General features: G+C 37.0%; 1 protein-coding gene across 1 annotated transcript; it reads right to left on the bottom strand.

Annotated features, from left to right (window-relative positions):
* Positions 1-3,542: 3,542 nt before the first annotated feature.
* Positions 3,543-7,363, bottom strand: LOC104605943 (Glycosyl hydrolase family protein). The gene is made up of 6 exons (XM_010270906.3): positions 6,821-7,363; positions 6,388-6,687; positions 5,865-6,034; positions 5,665-5,762; positions 4,578-5,360; positions 3,543-4,333 (listed from the first exon to the last, which is right to left on the bottom strand). The coding sequence occupies exons 1-6, from the start codon at positions 7,346-7,348 to the stop codon at positions 3,741-3,743; spliced, it is 2,472 nt and encodes an 823-aa protein (XP_010269208.1). The 5' UTR covers positions 7,349-7,363; the 3' UTR covers positions 3,543-3,740.
* Between the last annotated feature and the right edge of the window lie 14,326 nt (positions 7,364-21,689).

Below are 21,689 nucleotides of genomic sequence, written 5' to 3'. Positions count from 1 at the left end.
TTTAGGTGATCATGATACTATTTTCATATGGCAAACACAAATAATTCTTAATGAAAGGTCAATTAAATTAATATGTTACAAACTATAGGGGGTATTTTAGTAAAATGAAAACTATAAGGTAGGTTTAAGTAAATATATGAGGCTATAGGGGGTATTCTAGTAAATGATCCATATAAATATGTAGAGTAGAAAACCTTGTATTTTGTATGTATTTGTACTATACATATTTGTATTATTTGTACTCTTTTCAAATTGAGCCTAAGCTTTTTGGAAACTACCATGGCATTGGCATTGGAAGAGTCCATTTAATAAACTTTGCACAAAATCAATTGCCTCTAGCCATTTGTCGGATGTTCTTGAACTCATAGTTTGCATCATTTTGATGATGGTCAATGCCTTCAAATTCTCAATGGAAATATTATTCGATCACTCGTTCCTTCATCTACTTGTGTTGTCATTTGATGTGTAGTGAATGAGTTGTCTTTTCATTAGGTAATTGGCGGGGTAGAGGGTTTCATGGTGAAGTTCATATATGGAATTTCACGACCTGACTTGGGAATTGTACAGGCGAGTTGATCCACACTTGCACAGCGAATTAAACCGAGTTAATCCTCTTATCTTCCCTTTCGATCTGTTCAAGTTCAACCATCTGACCTTCATCTCTATATGTAAAATATCAGCGAACAGAATGGGGTTAATAGATTAATAGGGCTATACCAACTGGGGTAGCCTCTTCCCCAGAAGGCCACACCCATAACCCCCCAACCTTGGTGGTAATGGCATTTGATGTCAATTCTTCCTCTTCAACTGGTCGGAGAACTTATCGACTGGTAATTACTTCGTTTATGATGTAAATGTTATTTTTTTGACACTCAGGATCTGCTGTTCACCAAGCTGTGTAAAAGGCTGCGTTATCAAATGAACTGCTAGTATTCCGCATGGAATTGGAACGCACATGTATAAAGAACACTGATATAGCCTTTTACTCGCATCAGCGTGACAAGCACTAGATTCAGGTCGGGCTCTTTTTCTAAATAAAAGTGTGCAGGAAAAAAAAAAAAAACTTTTAGTCCTCATCCGACACCCTACCATTCATTCCCGTCCCACGAGGACGAGTTGTAATACGAACAAGCATCAAACTGACATCCTACCATTCATTCCCGTCCCATGAAGATGAGTAGTAATACGAACAAGCATCAAACCGTCTGAGACTTTGACAAGTAAACTTTAAAAAACATATTTGATTTACTCTTTCAAACAAAATTGATAGCAGTAAGCAACATATTAACTTTCTTAAATGCTTAGGATTTCCTAAATCTCAATTTGGAAGAGTATAAATATAAATAAGGAAAATTCCCGATTAGTTTTGGCTTAGTGTCACTTATGTCCCCAAATTTTAAAATGGAACAATTCAGTACTTTTTTAACTTTTAAAATATGCCAATTCAGTATTTACTGTTAATCAGCCATTAAGTAGCATGTGAAAAGACATAAATATCCTTTGGGTGTTATCTATTTTTCTTTATCAACTATCTGCACAATATAGAACCAATTGTAAATTTTTTTGTCCCTTTCAATAACATTATGTTTTTTAAAACCTGTTGAAGTTCACAAAAAACATAAGCTTTATTGACTCTACATCCATAAATAGGGGTGTTCACGGTTCGGTTAACTTGCAAACCAAACCAGTGGTATCAGTTTTTCCATTTCTCCAAACCAAAACTGAATCGGTACCACCAGTTAATCAGCTTGTTGGTTTCAGTTTTTGACCAGTTCGGTTTTTCAGCTTTTTATATTTATAATATATATTATATAAATATATGTATACTATTATATATATAATATATTATAATTATTTAAAAAAAAAATATATATATATATATATAATATTTATAAATAGATTATAAATATAATACAAGTATATATTTATATATAATATATAGAAAATATGTGACATATATTTAAAATATACATATAAATATATACCGGTCAGTTCGGTTAACTGGCATTTTTTGTAGGTTAACTAAAGACCAAATCAGTCGTTTGGTTTTTCAAAAATTCCAATCCAAAATCGAACCCATCGATTTGATTAACCACATTTTACGATTTGATTTTCTTAGTTTGGTTCGATTTTTTAGTTTTTCATGGACACCCCTAGCGACAAATGGTGTTTGTGACTTTATGCTTTGGTCGTCAAAATCCCCAATTCTGCGCTGACGATCATTTTACGAAAAATAAATGAAAAGTGAGAAAAAAAAAGAAATCAGAGTCCAAACGGATATAACAACCATGTGAATAAATGAGTTTCCGAGCTAAAAAGTGGATGATTAGAAAAGCAGCACAAGAACGAAAGAGAAAATTTTGCAGAGATGCGTATGTGAACTATGAAGACTCAAAAACCTAATTCCAATTTCAACAGCCAGTGGAAAACTAGGAATTGTCGGTCCCCCATAAGTTGTTCAATTACCAGACATATTCATTGAATCGGAAATGAGCATTGTATGCAAATTTCTAAGGGCTTTCTTCTCTACGTTTGGATGGTGGAGACTGGATAGAAATTTCTATCCACCTTCCGAAGGAAAATGGTCTTAGGTTTGATCAATTCAGTACAGTATGTGTACTCTTTAATAGAAATAGTTACAGTGCCAATACATAAAAAATAATTCAAAATACAAGTTTTACACACTATATATTTGTATTTGTATTCCTTTCAAACTAAGTCTTAAATACAAGGAACATCTGATGTCCCAGATTTGTAATGTCTTGTAGTTAGCAGATCCAGCGGCCATTTCATTCAAAATACGCCCGGAATTAGGTTTATATCCATTTATCCAGTCCACCCCTCCCGAAGACCCAAGACCTTTAAACCGGGACAGAATTGAAGTATTTGTCCTTCGCACAACAAATTATCAATCTCTGAGATGAGATAGATGTCGAAGCACCCACTCATTTTCTCATTTTCATTATTGATATCCATTCGTTTGACACTGTAAGATGTCAAAGATTAGTCTTGTAATCCTTCGATCGTTAATTCAGTGCCTTAGAACCACTGCCTGGCTTAAACAGAGGCCTATAGCCTCCACTAGTATGCTTTTTCCATCGCTGTCCAATTAAGTAATTAATTACATGCATTTTGATAAGTAATGGAAACAAAGATGGGATATCATGGCGGGTAGGAATCGAAATGGTCCAACTGTTTGGTTGGATGGATTGGAATTCCATTTCCATTCTTGGTGGAATGGCATTCCCCATTTGAAGGAATGGCCATTTCTTTCCTCTCAGCTGATTCCAATTCCTGTTTGAATCAAACAGACTATGAGAATAGACTATTCTGATTCTGAGAGATTGTGATTTTCATTCCAACTCCGACTATGAACCAAACAGACCCTTAGAATTACTTGTGTCTGTTGGTGAAGAATGTTTGGTGTAATTGCAAACAAATAGATGCAAAAGGCAGCACTAGTACTGGTGAAACAGCAAGGTCACCTGACTGCCTCCGCAAGAAAGCATTTGGTTTAGGTTAGATGAACATGAACACAAAGATTTGCAAACTTCTATGCAAAGCTTACTTTGTTTAAGCTTGCAGTTCTACATCCAAGCTCGAAACCCCAGTTGCTGAGATTAAGACAGAAAAATAGTAAATACATAATCTGTAGGGCATAGATTGCTGAATTTGAAAATGGTTACTCCTATGGCCACACTTGGAAATGTTTCTTATTACAAGACTCCTATGACCATGATTCAGAGCATAATGGAAACAGGGTACGTCTTATCTCCCACAATCATGAAATGGGATCCTTCCTCTATCACTGATAAACCATCTTCACGAACTTTACTGAGGTGCTCACATGGTTTCAACACAAACTCAATTTTAGCTCTTTCCCCCACATTCAGGTGCAAGCTCTGGAATCCTACCAACTGTTTCATTGGGCTACCATGTTGATGCTTGACCTGCCGTTTAAATAGCAAAACTGAGTGTTTACCTGCCATTTCTCCGTAATTTGTAACTTCAACAACAACTGAGAACTTCATTCTGTCGCAGCGTTCTTCACCCATTTCTGTTACAGAAATGTAACGCATGGAATTTGAGTCCTCTTTCACTGCATAAGTGGTGACGTTTTCTTTCAGGTAGAGTTGTTTTTGCGAAACTGAGCTGAATGCATAAGAGAAGTTGGAGTAGCTGAGACCATGGCCAAATTCAAAAACTGTTTTCCCTTTGTAGAATCTATAGGTGCGTCCAGGGTATCCAGAAGCTAGATCTGGCCTCATCCTCATGTCGGTCATCGGGACTTTGGTGAACTCCTGGGGGTACCAGGTGACTGGTAATCTTCCTCCTGCATAAAAACATGAATTAGGCCAACTTGATTCAATCCATATCTACTTATCTAGGTATGAAAGTAAGGAGCTAGCATTCCTCCATTGTTTTCTCACTAATCTTTGTATCAAATACCATATAATTTAAACATTTCAATGCTTAAGACTACAAGACTAGAAACTTCTGCTCAAGTGCTCAGTGGGCAGATCCTCTTTTCAATGGAAAAGAGGATACAGTGGAAGAGCATAGTCGGTAAAATTCACCTGGGTTCTGGTCTCCAAATATAATCCCGGCTACCGCAGTGCCTCCAGCTTGTCCAGGATAGCCTGCCCACAAGATGCTGCCAATTTTTTTGTCATATTTGGCAAATGAAATATCAACTGGACCACCACTGAGAATCACCAAAACCACTGGCTTCTTTGCAGCTCTCGAAACACTCGTGATAAGAGCATTTTGCTTTCCAGGGAGTAGCAGGCTATCTCGATCCTTTTCTTCCTTTTCTTGTGTCTGATCTAAACCCATAACCAGAATTACGTAATCCACAGTTCTCGCCAGTGCCACAGCTTCATTGATGGAAGCCGAGGAACATGCTACCGAGTCACAACCTGCATGATACTTGGCATCTGGGATGTAGCCCAGAATTCCATGGAGAATTGAGGGAGCTGAGGAATAACACGGAGGGCCAGCATAGTTTCCGAGGAGCGTTTGTTCAACGTTGGCATTGGGGCCGATTACTGCTACGGAGATGGAATTTGCTAGACTCCTTGGTACCGGGATTGGGAGGAGCTTGTCTGAGTTCTTCAGTAAGACAATGCTATTAGCGGCTGCCTCTATGGCTAAATTACCATGTTCTTCGCTGCAGACATTCTTCGGACTAATGTTGCCGAAAGGTTGTTGAACTGGGTTGCCGTTGAACAGTCCCAACCTCATTCTCACAGAGAAGAGCTCGTGGAGAGCTCTATCTATGTCTGATTCAGACACCTTTTTCTGTTGTACGGCTGATTTGGTGTATTTCTGCAAGTAGGAACCACAGTTGACATCCATGCCTGTATTTTTTCATTAACCACAGAAAGTTAAAAAAAGGTTAGTTTTTTAATAATTGGATCATAATGCCGTAAATCAATGCAAGAGAAAGTGTAAATCCGAAAATTCTCTATCATTGTTATGGTCATGACTCATGAGTGCGTTACTGGAGTTCAAAGAAAAAGGACTCGAATTGGATAAGATTGGAGGCATCCCAACGCGGGATCCACGACGAAAGGTGGTCGAAGGACAAAAAAGAATGGGAAATTCTAATGAAACAGAGAACCAAACGGCGCGATGCGCAGAAATGGTCCGACTACCACGTACCAGCTCTGAGGACATCTCCAACCGCATCTTCCGGTGTCCTAGCATAATGGTGGGTATCGCGGATGATCGAAACAGCATCGCAGTCCGACGTGATGTACCTGATTACCAAATCGGAATCAGCGTAAAAGCAGTATTCGAGTTTTTCTTTGAATTATCCATGAATCATCAATCGGGAAAGTTGGTTTTAATTTGATCTTTACCCATTAAAACCCCACTGTCCTCGCGCAGTTTTGGACAGGAGATTGTAATCTGCACAACTTGGAATTCCATTAACACGATTGTAAGCGCACATAATGCCACTTGCCCGACCTTGATTGATACAACTATGAAATGGAGGCTGATACGTATCTGCTAAATCCTGAAGAGAAACCTGTGCCCCAGAACAAGAAAAGAAAATCGATAAGACCTAATCCAGGACTAGGGCAGAAAGTGAAATGAAACCATTTTCTGCCTTTAAAGCACCTCAATCAACGCCTATAGCCATTACTCAAAGTCTCAAAAAATAAAAAAATAAAAAAAAAGATGAGCACCGATCCATCCTACCAACAAAGTTTTTCGAAATTTTGAACAATGGGATCACTACGATTAAAGTTTCTATGTAGCTAGGCGAAAAACACTTTGCTCGAAGAACGCCCATTTTACCAACAGAGTAAATGCAGACTGAACTAGACATTTTAATTTCTAGGCTGAATGCTAGGAGACCGAAGCGAAAGATGTACTTACGCGAGCATCAAAGCCATAGCGAGTGGTTCCGTTCCAATTATCTAGATCATAAGCAGTGAAATGCTTACAACAAGCTGAAGCTTGGAGGTGAACACCAAGCTTGCCTCCTTCATATGAATCCCCTTGAAGCCCTCTCACATAAGAAATCGCATACGCACTAGTAACCAAGGGATCTTCACCTGGTGTCTCTTGCCCTCTCCCCCATCTGGGATCCCTAAATATATTGATGTTCGGAGCCCAAAACGTCAATCCGCTGGCTTGTCCGGCATTATATATCGCTCGAGCTTCGACACCAATGGCCTTCAGAGAAAAAAATAAAATAAAATAAATACACTTAATAGAATCAAAATTCAAAAAACAATGGAGGGGATACGGGAAGTAACGTTCTTGCCCTCTTCGCAGCACAGCGGGAGTAGTTGAGTTAGGTGCGAACCTTTGCAATGCGGTACCAGAGATGGGCATCAAACGAAGCAGCACTGAGGATGACTTGGGGGAAGCTGGTAGCACCTTTAATGATTCCGTTGAGTTGGATTCCGCGTCCCGCGGAGGTGACGCCGTGCAAGGCTTCCGACCACCACTCGTAGCTAGGAATACCGAGTCTGGGAATCGCCGGCGCATTGTTAACGAGCTGAGAGATCTTCTCGTCTAAGGTGAGACGAGAAACGAGATCTTTAACCCTTTGGGGGATGGGCAGGGACGGATTGCAGAAGGTGTAGGAGGCGGTTGCAGGGTTTTTTGAATCACATGCGAATGGAGGCTGAGTTGCATCGGCTGAGGCGAGGACTAGAGAGAGGTGGACAAGGAAAACGAGAATGGAGATCATTAGGAGCTTCATTTGCTCGAGAGATAGCAAGAAAACGAGAGGCTGAGTTGCAGTGACTGAACTGAAGTCATGGCCTTTTATTCTATTAAGAACGACTGTCCGTGTCCTTCCACCACCACCATGAAGTCCATAATACATTTGTTTGTATTGGCAGTGTGGGCTGTGGCCGTATTTTCACCAATGCCAAATTATGTTAATACCCTTAGCTTTGTTGAAGTTGAAATCTTATGGAATTAGAGTATTTCAACAATGTCGATATCATTTTGCTCCTAAAATCGGTTCTCTCAAGTCTGAACCCTTACCCCTGTTTTTCTTTCCATAGTTGATCCCCTGAATAAACCCTAAGCCGTGCTTTTTATTCACCTAATTCCGGATCAGTATTTGTATTTTGGCCTATTGCCACTTTGGTTTCCGAATTTTAAAATACAACAATTCACTATTTAAACTTTCAAAACGTGTCAATTCAGTACCTCTCCATTAATCATGCGTTAAGTGACATTTGAAAATACTTCACGTATCATTTAATTCTCTTTATCAATCATTCACACATTGATAAAAATTAACAGTTTCAAACACATTGATAAAAATTATCAATCATTTAATTCTCTTTTAATCATTTTTCTTAAACTCGCCATAACTTTTCAAAACGTGAATGTTTACTTTTCAAAACTCACCATCCATTGGAGCATCGTTAGTGTACTTGACAAAAGTTGTCCATATATAAATGCAATTTTCATAACTAAACTGCCCCTTAATGTCAAGTCAGCCTTATTAAATGTATTTTTATGATTAAAATGCCCTTAAGCACCCAAATGCCTTATATATAAGATTTCTATTTGTTGAGAGACGTTTTACTATCATTGTGCCGCTTGAAAATATTTCGAGGAATCTGAAAAAATGGGTTTTGGATGGAACAATAACAGGGTATTTCTGAAATATTTAAAAATAGATCAAACATAACAGGGTTTTGGATCGAATAATTTATTAACACCCGTTTTTAACATACCTTTTGAAAAGTTATGGTGAAAAGTCATAATGAGTTTAGAAAGAAAAGAAAAAAGAATACATATTGGTGCCCCACAAAACGTGCCCTCACATGCAACCCATATGCATTGGGAATATTTTTCATACTTGTCATGAGCAGATGTTTCCAATGTACGGTTTGGTTGTAGTGTGGGGCATGATCTGTGAGGCAAGGTTTTTAAAACCGGACCGGACAGGAAACCGTTCTGGGGTTCAATTCCTAGGTCGAACGGTCTGATCGTCCAGTCTGAATGGATAGTTCACTTTGACAAAAAAATTAAAAAATTTAAAAATCTAAAAAAGGCAAAAAACTATTCCCGGGTCAAACGATTCGATGATCAAACCACCTGAGTCAGCGATTTACTAACCAAATCTACAAATTTTGGCCAAAAAACGATTTTAGAATTAAACAGCAGTCAAATAACCGGTTCCCGATTTTTCCGGTCCGGTCCAGATTTGAAAACATTGCTGTGAGGTATCCATGAGAATTCAGTTTCACCATCCGCTTAACAGCTATGTATTCAGTTAATCCTTATCTGTCTTTACAAAGGACATTAATCGTAGAACATGACCATTTGTTATACATCCTTGTATTTAATATCTTGATCCACCATTAGGTTACTACAATATAGGGTTCAGGTTTATTAAGTGAACTGTGAATGGTAAAATAAATAATATAATGGGAAAATTCTTAATAATGGAAAGATGTGTTTGACCATTCAAAGCACCCTATAAATTTTGATTAATACCACCAGATCGGTCATTGACGGTGAGTTACTTTCAGATATCATCATGACTTTTCGGTATCACACATTCAATGTTTTCTTAAAAGTTATTGCTGTTGTATGTAGCCCCTCAAGTTCCTCTTGTTTTCTTTTGGCTACTTTTCCCGGTATGTTGTTATTGATATCTTTGATGGGCCATGGGTAACAAATTACGTTGAATTGTAGAATAAAGATAAAAGTAGTAGTTGGCCTTAGGCCCTTAGGGGTGTATGCATCATGCATAGACAACACCACTTCCTACTACTGGTCCACCTCCACCATCCTTATCCCCAATTCTCACGTACGTTCACTTTCTTCAACATCTCTTCTATTATCCCATTCCTCCTGCCTTGCTTTCTCTAAAATGCACCACCACCACCACACCTACCCAAACCCACGCATCTCTGACGCTTTCATCACGCTTTCACCTTTTTTACTTTATACTCGACAGTCCCCTTTTATTTTCGTTTCGTTCGTTTCAACTTTAATCAGCCCCTAACACCTATCAATTAAGAGTTTGGATTTCCTCCTTACACTCATAAGGTGTCCCATAGAGTCCACCCCACAATATATCCCAACTGTGTATTATAGGACCATCCCCCGTGACTGGAACATGTTCTCAATGCAAGCGAATTTGAACTCCACACTAACTTTACTTGAAGTTCAATGCACATTGTGACTTGCAAGGAAGAAATTCGGATTCACCAATTGCAATCTAAGAGGTTATTTGATGCCCACACATCAAAGTCTATAAGTCCAGATCTCCTCCCAACAAAAAAAATTCCTTCCAACATGATCTTATTTGTTTAGATGCATGGTTTATCCATAAAAAAAAAAAAAAATTGGTTGTATTGGATCAATGGCGAATTGCTGCAGGGCTACATTGTAAACAAATTAATTGCTCGGTGCTGGACCCAAAGGAATGGCGCTGCTTTTTTGTTCAAGTGAGAAATAGAAAGCCATGAAAATTTTGATAGGGAATTTCACAAAATTTTTGTTAAAAGCTTTCTTTCTACTTTCTATTTCTCTTATTTTCTACCACACCAAATATAGCATTTCAGGTTCGATAGAAAATAAGAGAAAAACAGAAAACTGAGAGCAATTTCTTTAAGAAACTTTGCTAAATTTGTTAAGAATTTTTCTTCAAATATCTGTTTCTCTCTTCCTTTATTTGCAATATATATTTGCCTCAGTTTTGGTGTAGGTTAGGGCAGTCTAGTGCACAATACTCCAGGCAATGTAGGGTCTATATGCACAACCTTACCTTGCACAGAAAAACTGTTTCAGAGATTTGAACCATAGTCACCCAGGTCACAACGAAATAACCCAACCATTGTACCAAGGCCCACACTCTTTTGGTAAAGATTATAAAAATTAAATTTAAATATCATATATCATATATGATTAATATTTAATTACATGCATGCACAATACATATTTTTATACTAGTATTTATAAATAAAATATGTGTAAAATTTATATAATTAAATTGGCAAATAGTATCTTGGGAGTATGGGATACCTTTCACATGTCCGGTCGAGATGGGTCCAATAATTCTGTATCATAAATCAGGATCCATATGGAACCCAATTTCTTGAAGTCCCTATCAATGAATTGATTTGTTTCACATGTAGCAACATAAGTCACTTTCCACTATGGAAAAACATAAGGTTGTGTTTGGCTGCAGTGCAATTTTATTTGTACTAATAAAAATGCATGGGAGCGCAAATGTAAAAAATGCAAATTCTTGTTTAATTTTGTTTTCAATTTTACTTTATTTTGTTTCATGTCTTAATTTACTTTATTTATACTGCAACTAGGAGTGGCAACGAGTCAAGCTTTTCATGAGCCGCTCGAGCTTGGCTCGTGAAAAGCTTGGCTCGACTTGGTTTCAATTGAGCTCGAGCTCAAGCCTATTAGAACTTGGCTCGTGAGGCTCGCGAGCCGGCTCGAATATATATATATATATATATATATATATATATATATATATATATATATATTTGATATTTAATATATATAATACAAATATTATAATTCTTAATTTTTTAAATATCAAATAAAAAATATTTTATATATAACTTTTTATTTTTATAAAATATTTTTTTCTCAAAATCGAGCTCGAGTTGAGCCGAGCTGAGATCAAGCTCAAGGTCCTGGCTCGAACCAAGCTCGAGCCTTGTAGAACAGTCTCGAGCCGAACTCAAGCCTCGTACTATTCGGCTCAGCTCGACTCGAATCCACCCCTAACTGCAACCAAACAAAATAGGTTAGAAATTAAAAACAAAAAGAAGTTAAAATTTACACTTAAATCATTTGCACTGCTATGATTTTGCATCTGTGCAAATTTATTTGCATTGCAACCATACACAACCTAAGGTTCATATCCCTCCTAGGCCAGCAATGGGTTCATTGATGGAGCCCAATTTTTTGCTTCAAAGCAGAGCATGATTTTATTTTTCTCTTTTAGTTTCATGGAACTACACAAAGAGGGGTAGTTCATCCCCAAACCTATACCCTCTAGTTAAGGCAAGATTGAATCCCAAATTTCCATTATAACCAGTCAGTAGACTTGTTCATGGGCCAGCCCGGCCCGGCCCGACCCCCGGACGGGCTTGAACAGGATTTTTGGCCCACAGGCTTAACCTCGGGCCAAAAAGCCCGGCCTGCATAAAATTCGAGCTGGGCTCGGGCTTTGTCAAAATAGCCCGGCCCTGCCGGACCTATAGTTAAACCTAAGTAAACCCGACCCGACCTATAGTTAAACCTAAGTAAAAACCCTATGTGATGTCCATTTGAATAAATTTTTTGATTTGAGAAGGTTGTTAATTCACTTGTAGGCCCATTGTTCATTTAAATAGGGGAAAAACATCTGAATTAAAGTAGATAATGTCTATTTGAATAGAGAAAAATTCAAATTTCTTTTATTAGGTCGGGCTTCGGGCCTAACATTTTTCTGTTAATAAAGAGTCAAATCTACCGGTCAGAGACCTTACCAACAGAGCCAAAGTCCATGCGTGAGAGAAATCGACTTGGTCCATTTAAAAAGTTAACTTTTTTTTTTCCTAAAAAGTTAACTCCATCAGCTGACTTAAGTGGCTTATTAACCGAAATTTTGATTTTCTATATATAAATGAATCAATAAAAGTTAGAAAATACATATAAAAATGGATAAATTTCTTAAACTATCCTTATGGTTTAGCTAATTGATTAAGTGTACCCTTATTATTTGAAAATTGACTAATACTACCCTTACTATTTCTAACAATTGACTAATACTTCCCCTTACTGTTAATGTTCCGTCATAAGCCAATCAAATGTGCATCTTGTGACTTATAATTTCCAAAAACACCCATCTTACCCTTATTATAACTTCCAACCCTATTCGAATTCAGCCCTCTGCCGCACCTCTCCACCAATTAGCTCAATTCCTACAAAACAGCATGGGTAGAGAGAACGAAGGGGATGGGGAGAGAGAGAGAGAGGATGGAATGTTAACCATCGTTGGGTTTGAAAAGTTAGGGTTTTGATGAACCAATGTTTCTTTCTCCTTTTTCCCTATTTTATTTTAAAAATTTGAAGAAGAATAAAAGGTAAAATAGTCTCCTTACCTATAAAAATTAACACTCGCTGCGTGTCTATCATATGGCTTAACCATTAAGTCATGTGTTCTTTTCTGCCTCTTTTCTCATTAGCCCCGTTAGAGAGAGAGAGATTTATTTATTTTTTTTCTGTTTTTGGTTTTGAACAGAGAGAAGATAATTAAACCCAGATCATGTAACCTGGCATTGCATTCGGGTAAGGTTATTCAGGGTTTTTTTTTTTCTTTTTTCTTTTTTTTTTTTTTTTTTTTCTGGGAAAGATGAGCATAGATAACTTTATTAACCAAAAGAAGAAGCTTTACACGCGAAGAACCCCATGAATGTCCTCCCAAACAATCCAGGATACAAGGTCTGCTGCATTTCGTCCAAAATTTAATTGTTTGGGCTCAGTTTGAGAAGTGCAATTACAAATATGTAAAGTGCAAAGACAAGATTAATTTAGAACGTTTTATACAAGGTTTTGCATTAAACATATTAGTATTTGCAATCTTCCCAAATAAAGCTTTGGCTTTTTTTCTTAGAAGTAATTTCTCAACAAACAAGGCTCTGGTTAATTGCTTTTTTTTTTTTTAATAATAGAAATTGCTATTTATAACTTACCATTAAATTAGGAGGAATAATTAATGCTAGTAAAAAACTAGCTAGTTCATGCAATTCATAAGTCCCACCTGATCTGTACGACGAAAAATCCCCAAAAGTTTCATCAACTCTTAAAACTCTTTCTTCGCTAGCATTTACTATTTCCTATAAAAGTTTTTAATTGGTCTTCACGTCCTTGTTAATTGTTTTCATGATGCATATAATTAGGCACATCACTCCCATGTCGTCCTAAGGTATAGGGGTTCACCTTTCAAAAAAAAGGTATGGAAGTTCGCATCTTCTGCTGCTCTATATTTGATCATGGCAAAATTTTGAAGAGTATAGACCGATATATTAGTAAATAAATTTGTAACAACTATTAAATTGACCACCATACGGTGGGATCATCCATTGGTCAAAGAAATCCAAAATCCCACCATATAGTTATACACCGGAGGAAGGAAAGAAAATACCCAACAAACTAAGAAAAGGAGAAAAATACAAACAAACAACAGCAAAGGAAAAAAACACTATGGGTGAGGGAGATTACAGCATGGTTTTTAAAACCGAATCGGTCAGGGGTCCAGTTATTGGGTTGAATGGTCTGACCATTTGAATCGAATGCTCGGTCTATTCTGTCAGAGAAATAAAAAATAAAAAAATTTCAAAAAATAAAAACGGTCAAAACCGTTCAAATGGTTAACCGCTTGATTCAATGGTTCGCTGACCAAAATCAATGATTTTGGAGAAAAATCCAGTTTTTAGGAAAAACGAAACCGGTGACCAGTTCTTGGTTTTTCCGGTCCGACTGTCTGGTCTGGTCCAATTTTGAAAACCATGGATTAAAGATGCCAATGTTAAAAGGGGCAGCGAGGGGACAGATGTACATAACTTTAGGCAGCCTTACCCTTGTACATAAATCAGAATCAAATTGAACTGAGTCAAACTAATTATATGCTAATTATTTATAAATTTACAAAATAATTTAAGTGTTGAGACTTTTCTATTATAATAATATTTAACAATATTCTTTGAATAATAATTATTGGTAATTAAGCATAAGGGCAAAATGAGCAAAATGCAGAGAATAAAAAAATATTCTTGAAAGAGGAGACCTAGAACACTATAGAGAACCCATATTCTCTCTCTCCTCCACGACCTCTACAATCCATCACCATATCCCTCCGTCTGGACTTTCGGAGTCTGGCCACCCTTATCTCACGGTTGGCTTACAGCACATATAGAGAGGTTATTTCAAAGATTTGAATCCTGATCATCTATGTCAGAATGGAGGAACCCAACTATTAAAGATGTCAATATGGTTAGGTTAAATGATAAACCCATCTTGATGTGACCCAATATATTGAGTTCAAGGCAATCTTGGTCATATATATTTAGGTTTGAGTTCGAGTTAAGTGAGCTTAATATCCATCATCATTTTCAGTCAAATTTAGGTTGAGGCAAACCTCTACCCATTCCTAACCCATTGACATTCCCATGTTTTGATCTGTTTCCCTTTCCATCTTGTTCCTAGTGTTGTTTGTGATTAGGGTTGATCATTTCTGTCTCGACCTGTATAGCCCGGATCAGCCCAGTTCAAAAAGTTTTGGCCCTGTAGAGCCATTTTTCTTCCAGCCTGAGGCAGAAATAGTTTTTCTTCCAATAAGCTTGTACAGCCAGTTCATATATTTCAATAATTTTGATTGTAAACATAAATTAAAATTTTAATTTATTAAAAATGTTAATTTTATTAATTTCAACCAACAAGTACGAATGCCCAGCCTGGGCCCGGCACGATCATCCCTGGTTTGTGATGTCAGTAGTTTATCATCTATCATATGTGAGTCGGTGATGTTATGTTTGTTAACTCGGTTACATTTTGAGACATGGATGGAGATATTTTTGTAATGTGGTGTGACAAGGCTTAAGCTAGTTATACCATATCACCTTTCCATTTCAAGTTTCATCCATGTAATAAGTTAGTCTCTTCTTCGTTTTCATAAATATAAAACAGGTGATCGTGATAGATGTTCACGATGACGAGCGGAGTAATATAAATGGCATTGAAGTATTTGCAAATAAGTTTTGATGAAGAATTTGTAAATATAGGAGTTCTTTGCTAAGTCTTTTTATATAGTGCCTGTTATAAGATCTAATGGTTAAAAGATAGGGTGAGCTTTTGCAAATATATTTTGAAAGACCAAAGACTGTTTGGTTGAAATATTTTACATAAATCTCACAAAAGACCATAAAAGCTAGAAGACCGTTTGGTAATGTGAATGTCTTGTGTGTGGGCCAACAAACCTTTCATTTAACACGTGGGACCTACATACATTTTCTAAGGTGGGACCCACATGCCATTGGTGGACATGTATGTGGGGCCCACACACATTTTACAAGACGGGGCGCTAAAAGACTGTAAAAGCTTCATTTGAAGCTTCTTGAAAATGCCCAAATTTGGACTTTTGGCATCTTTTAAGGGCTGGAGCTTTTCCAGAATAGATTTTTCTATTGCCGAACGGGAAATGCCTAGAATTCAGGCTTTCGGGCTTCTAAACAGCCCGAAGCCCGCGCGGAAAGACTTGCCAAACGCGGCCATAATCTTTCCGGCTTTTTATAGCTTGGAAGACCAAAATTGGGTCTTTCTCCCTTTTACAATCGAAGACTAGAAGCAAGAAAAATTTATGCCCTAAAAAGCTCATGGAAGCCCAAAATGGCCAAAAATTTTCATTCATGTCTTCACCTAAAATCTTTCATTTATCAGCTCTATAGATCATAGTAGACTAGGATACTAACGATCTAGATCTTTAAAGACAAGATCCCAAAAGCCATGGTATGATGGTTTTAAAACCATGGTGTGTACCAGTGTCTCTGAATCATCGTTGATTCGGACGGTTGGACCATTCGGCCCAAAAACCATCCAAGCAACCGGTTCCGTTTCACTCTTAACTCATTCTTGAGTCAAAAAATGTTGACTTGATCAGAGTAACTGCTGACCTGGGCGGTTGAATCGTCAACCCGTTCGACTCGAACAATAGTTCCTAGGAGATTAGAGACTGAGACAAGACTGATCACACAACAGAGACGGTAGAGAGAGAGAGAGAGAGAGAGGAAAAAGAAGAAGAAGAAGATCTGAGATCTGAGAGAAATCAGATATCAGATCTGAGATATCAGTTCTAGATTTCATATAAGAGATCTACGACTGTTGTCATCGTCATCGTGTCGCCGTCGTCATCGCTGATTGATGAAGTCAGATCCTCCTCTTCTTTCTTCTTCCCTCCTTCCTTCCTTTCTTTGTTTTTTCTCATTCCTTTCCTTTTTTTTCCTTTCTCTCCTTTCTTTCTTTCTTTCTTTCCTTCTTAGCCAACAACTAATAGTCAAGGTTCAAAAATTCGATACGATACGCAATCGTATCGTATCTTTTGGGTCCCGAAACACCTGTAACCCCACTATTTTTTAATGATAAATATGGATATTAAACTACCCAAAAGCCAAATTTTGAAAAAAAAAATATATTTCCACGTGATTCAAAGTACCGATACGCAGAGGTGTATCGATACTTTGAATCATGCTAATAGTCTCTCTTTTCTCATACTGATAATAGCAGTCTAAAAATTGCCCTAATAATCCAAACCGCCTGAATCATTTGACCCGGACAATTGAACCTTTGACCTAGAAACTGGTGGCCACAAGTGTTCTGTTTTAGAGTCATTTTTAAAACCTTTGCGTGTACATCATAAATCTAGTCCATTTGCAAGGAGTTGAAATATTGTATCTATTTCTTATTTCTTTACCTTGTAAGCTATAATATGACCTATACTGTTAACTTCTCTATTTACAAAGGTTATATTATATGACTCAAAAGACCATTGATTTTTTGTTGTTATCCAATATTACCATAATGTGAGACAAAACCATTGTTCTATTTTTTTAAATAAAAAAGAGAAGGATTTAAAAATAAAGACATAACTTGGGAGGCGTTTGGAGCTTAGTTTTGCTCCTATTATAAAAGAAGAAATAGTCTGATTGATAGCAGATATTAAAGCCATCTCATCAAAAATTACAAAACCTTTTAGAAGCAAGGAGTGTGGCCTTAATCTTATCATTCATTGTGAGCCAAACCATTGTCGTTACATTCTGGGTTGATTAAATATCATATATTATTAGAGGGTGGGCTTTGATGAAACGGTTGAGTTGCTCCTTTGCGACATGGGTGACCAGGGATCAAATATTGGAAATAGACCCTTTGTATGTACAGGGGTAAGGCTGCATAATCTATCCCTCTCCAGACCTAGCATTGGCAGCCTGACAGAAACATGATGCATTAGGTTACCCTAAATATCATCAATATAAATATATTAAGCTGAAATGTGTACATAAGAAGGCCTGAGGATGAGGGAAATGGAATCTAACAGTATTTTTTGCCTTTTTTTATAGAAATTACAAGAATGTCACTCTCTACCAACTCTCTTTTGCTTTTTTTTTTCTTTCAAATTACAAGAATGCCACTCTCTCTCCTACCAACTCTCTCTCTCTCTCTCTCTCTTTCTCTCTCTCTCTCTCTTACAAATGACAAGAATGCCACTCTCTCCCATCAACTCCAGGGGTGTCCACAGTTCAGTTAACCAAACCATGGGTAGTTTTTGTAAACCAAACCGGTACTACCGGTTTTTCCATTTCCTCAAACCAAAATTGAACTGATACCACCGGTTAACCTGTCCATCGGTTTTGGCTTTTTCAGTTTTTTATATTTATATAATATTATATTATAAATAATAAATGATATATAATATATTATAAATATTATAAAAATATATAATATATTTATAAATAGATTATTATAAATATAATATATGTATATATTTATATATATAATGAATATGTATTTATATATAATATATAGAAAATATGTGATATATATTAAAAAATATATAAAATATACATATAAAAATATATACAGTCGATTCAGTTAACCGTTGGCTTTTTTGTAGGTTAACCGAAAATCGAACTGGTCCTTTGGTTTTTCAAAAATACCGAACTAATCGGTTTGGTTAACCGCATTTTCCAGTTTGATTTTCTCGGTTTGGTTCGGTTTTTCGATTTTTCATGGACACCCCTAATCAACTCTCTTTCTCCTTATAAATTACAAGAATGCCATCTCTCTCTCTCTCTCTTTCTCTTTCTCTCCTACCATCTCTCTCTCTCTCTCTCTTTCTCTTTCTCTCCTACCATCTCTCTCTCTCTCTCTCTCTCCTTATAAATTATAAGAATGCCACTCTCTCTCCAACTGAGGGAGACCTTAGCTCGGCATCTTGGTTGCTAGGGGACCTACAATCAAAGGTAGTCGAGCTCGAACTTCTAAGCTTGAGCTCAAGTCTCTAATTCGAATCGAGCTCGAGCTAGACGACACCTTGACCAAGCTAGATGATACCTCGGCTCAGCACCTCAACAACTGAGGGAGACCTCAGTTCGGCACCTCATCAACTAAGGGAGACCTTAGCTTGACACCTCACTTGCTAGGGAAACCTTAATTCGACACTTTAGCAGTTGGGGGAGACCTCGACTATTGAGGGAGACCTTGTCTCAGCAGCTCGACTCCCAAGGAGACCTTCAATCAAATGTCTCTCGAGCCTAATCGAGTGTGTACATAGGGTGTCACTTCAACTCTACACGTCGGTCACTGAGGGAGATCTTGGCTCAACACCTCAACAACTGAGGGAGACCTCAGCTCGAAACCTTGTCAACTAAGGGAGACCTCAACTCGACACCTCGCCTACTAGGGAAACCTCAGCTCGACACTTCAGTAGCTGAGGGAGACCTCGGTTTGGAACCTTAACAATTGAGGGAGACCTCGACTGCTTAAGAGACCTATAATTAAAGGTAGTTGAGTTCGAACTTCTGAGCTTTTTACTCGAGGTGAGCTCGAGCTCGAGCTCAAGCTCAAGTCTCTAATTCGAATTGAGCTCGAGCTTGATAGTTTATGAGCGAGCCCCTACAACGCAGGGCCCCCTCTACTAGTATATCATTAAGAGCAAACCAAGAAACAAGTGAAAAACAGTTGTGCACCCTAAATTTCTTCTTCTTTGTAGGGGTGAGCAAAAAAACCGAAAAACCGAACTGACCGAAACCAAACTAAAAAATCGGTTAACCGAAACCAATATAGAAAACCGACGGTTAACTGAACCGACCAGTATACATATATTTTTATATATTATATATATATTTATGTATATTATATATATTATATATATTTTATATATTATAAATTAATAAAATGCATTATATATATAAATATATTTATAATATATGATATATTATTTATTAATTAAAATATAATATTTTATATATATTTATATATATATATTTTTTTATATTATATATTATAAAAATTAAAAAACTGAAAAACCAACGAACCGAACCGGTCAACCAGTTAACCAACTGGTTTTGGTTCGGTTTCGGTTACCAATTTTCCAAAAACCGGTAGTATCAGTTCGGTCCAAGAAAAAGCCCCATGGTTCGATTAACCGAATCGTGAGCACCCCTACTTCTTTGGGAAATTGGCCATTAGGCCTATTCCATTCAACCAAAACTAAGTATAGATATTATAGAGACATCTTCTAATACAATATAACTTTGATACAAACAATGGGATGAGGAAGCCAGGAAATTAAAGTAACACTTGGAGTGAGATTCAATAAAATTTCATCAATTAAGTTTTCTACTTGTATTTACTCATTTTAGAACTATTATCATCATCCTAAAAAAGCTTTACATCCCTAGATTTGATATAGAAGAGTTGGGGTTTGATGCATCATACAACCTATATCTTTTTGATCTTTTTGAATGTCACAAAGTAGAAACTAATGGATTTGGATGAGGTTTTAGGTAATCTTGGGATTAGAGCATTAACTTCAGCAACATAACCCCATACATGTGAGTGATTCAAATTTGACCTTTTTGAAGACCACATTTCATATAGTGTTTTAGGCACTAATTTTGAGGGCACTTTATTCAAAATGTAAACTATCATGACCATCTTAATGGCTTCACCCCAGAAAGATGTGGGTAAAGTGGCATTGCTCATCATACTATGCACCATATCCATTAATGTTCTATTTCTTCTCTTAGTAACACCATTTTGTTGAGGTGTACGTGATATATGGAAGTTTGGTGAATAATCCCATGCTCTTAGAGAAAAGTATCAAAAGTCTCAAACTCATTAGACCTTATGATTTTGATTCTATTATCTAGTTGATTTTCCACCTTAGCCTTGTAGACTTTGAATGTACGTAAGGCATCATATTTATTCCAATCAAATAAAGATAACCAAATCTAAAAGCATCACCAATGAATGTAATAAAGTATTTGTGCCCACTTCGAGTAAGAACTTTAAGAAGGACCACAAACATCAGTGTGAATAATCTAGAGGAACTCAAAACACCTAGCACCCTTGGGAAATGATTTTCTAGTCATTTTGCCCTTAAGGCAATCAAAACACAAAATTGATATGCTTCAAAGAAAGAGACCCAAGGCTTGTTTGCCCCCGCATAGGTGCACTCTTTACAAAGCTGATGGGGAAACCAGGTGCCACCTTTTGGTGTCTTGCCTTTTTGCTAAAACTATTTGGAATGTGTTTTCTTATGTTTTGGGTGTAGTTTGAATCCCTTAGTGAATATACAAAGCTTGTTTTCTCCCTCCCTTTTTAGTTGGCAATGAAAAGAGGTAAGTTAATGTGGAGGAGTATTAGGGCTATTGTTTGTTGGACCTTATGGGAGGAAAGAAATTCAAGAATTTTCTCAGAAAAAGAGAGCAACTTTGAAAACTTAATAGAGTTGATCCATATAAGGGTGGCACAATGGCTGAGATCCTTGGGTTTATTTACAGATTTTTCCCTAGATGAGATCCATAGTAGGTTCTACCTAGATTAAGAGGATACCAAGTCCCTCATGGATATCACCCCCTCCCCTTCTGGCTTCATAAAACTGAATTTTGATGGTAATAGCACAGGGAATCCATGGTTTTTAGGTATTGGGGGAGTTTTCAAGAATGAGAAAGGGAATGTTCTAGCCATTTTCTCAAGCCCAATTAGAGAGGGTGACTCTCTTAGGGCTGAGATCTCTACGGCATTAGAAAGAATCCAAAGAGCAAAAGAATTAAACTTTAGGAGGTTGATAATTGAAGGTGGTGGTAAGATGATTAAAGAAAAATAAGTCTGGGATGTGGAAATTTAACAATGAAAGGAAAAAAAAAACTCAAATGGTTGGCTAAGGACATTGAGATAAAATATAGCAAGGTGAAGAGACCTACTAACTCATTTGTTGAATGGCTAGCTAACAAGGGGTGAATAGGGATTTTTTTTGGGCTCATTTCTAACCTTGTATTTGTTTTACTTTTTGTAGGGGAGTTAAGACAATTTACCTCCCTCTACTTGTAATTTACCATATTTTCCCATTATTTTATCAAGTTGCATGTTATTGATAAAAAAAAAGATAATCAAAATTTACACATGAA

Source organism: Nelumbo nucifera, chromosome 1 (genome assembly GCF_055504915.1).
Source record: "Nelumbo nucifera cultivar China Antique chromosome 1, China Antique-T2T, whole genome shotgun sequence".
In the NCBI taxonomy this organism is placed as follows: Eukaryota; Viridiplantae; Streptophyta; class Magnoliopsida; order Proteales; family Nelumbonaceae; genus Nelumbo; species Nelumbo nucifera.
Note: the sequence above shows the minus strand (reverse complement) of the source record. Positions and strands in the feature narration are given on the sequence as shown.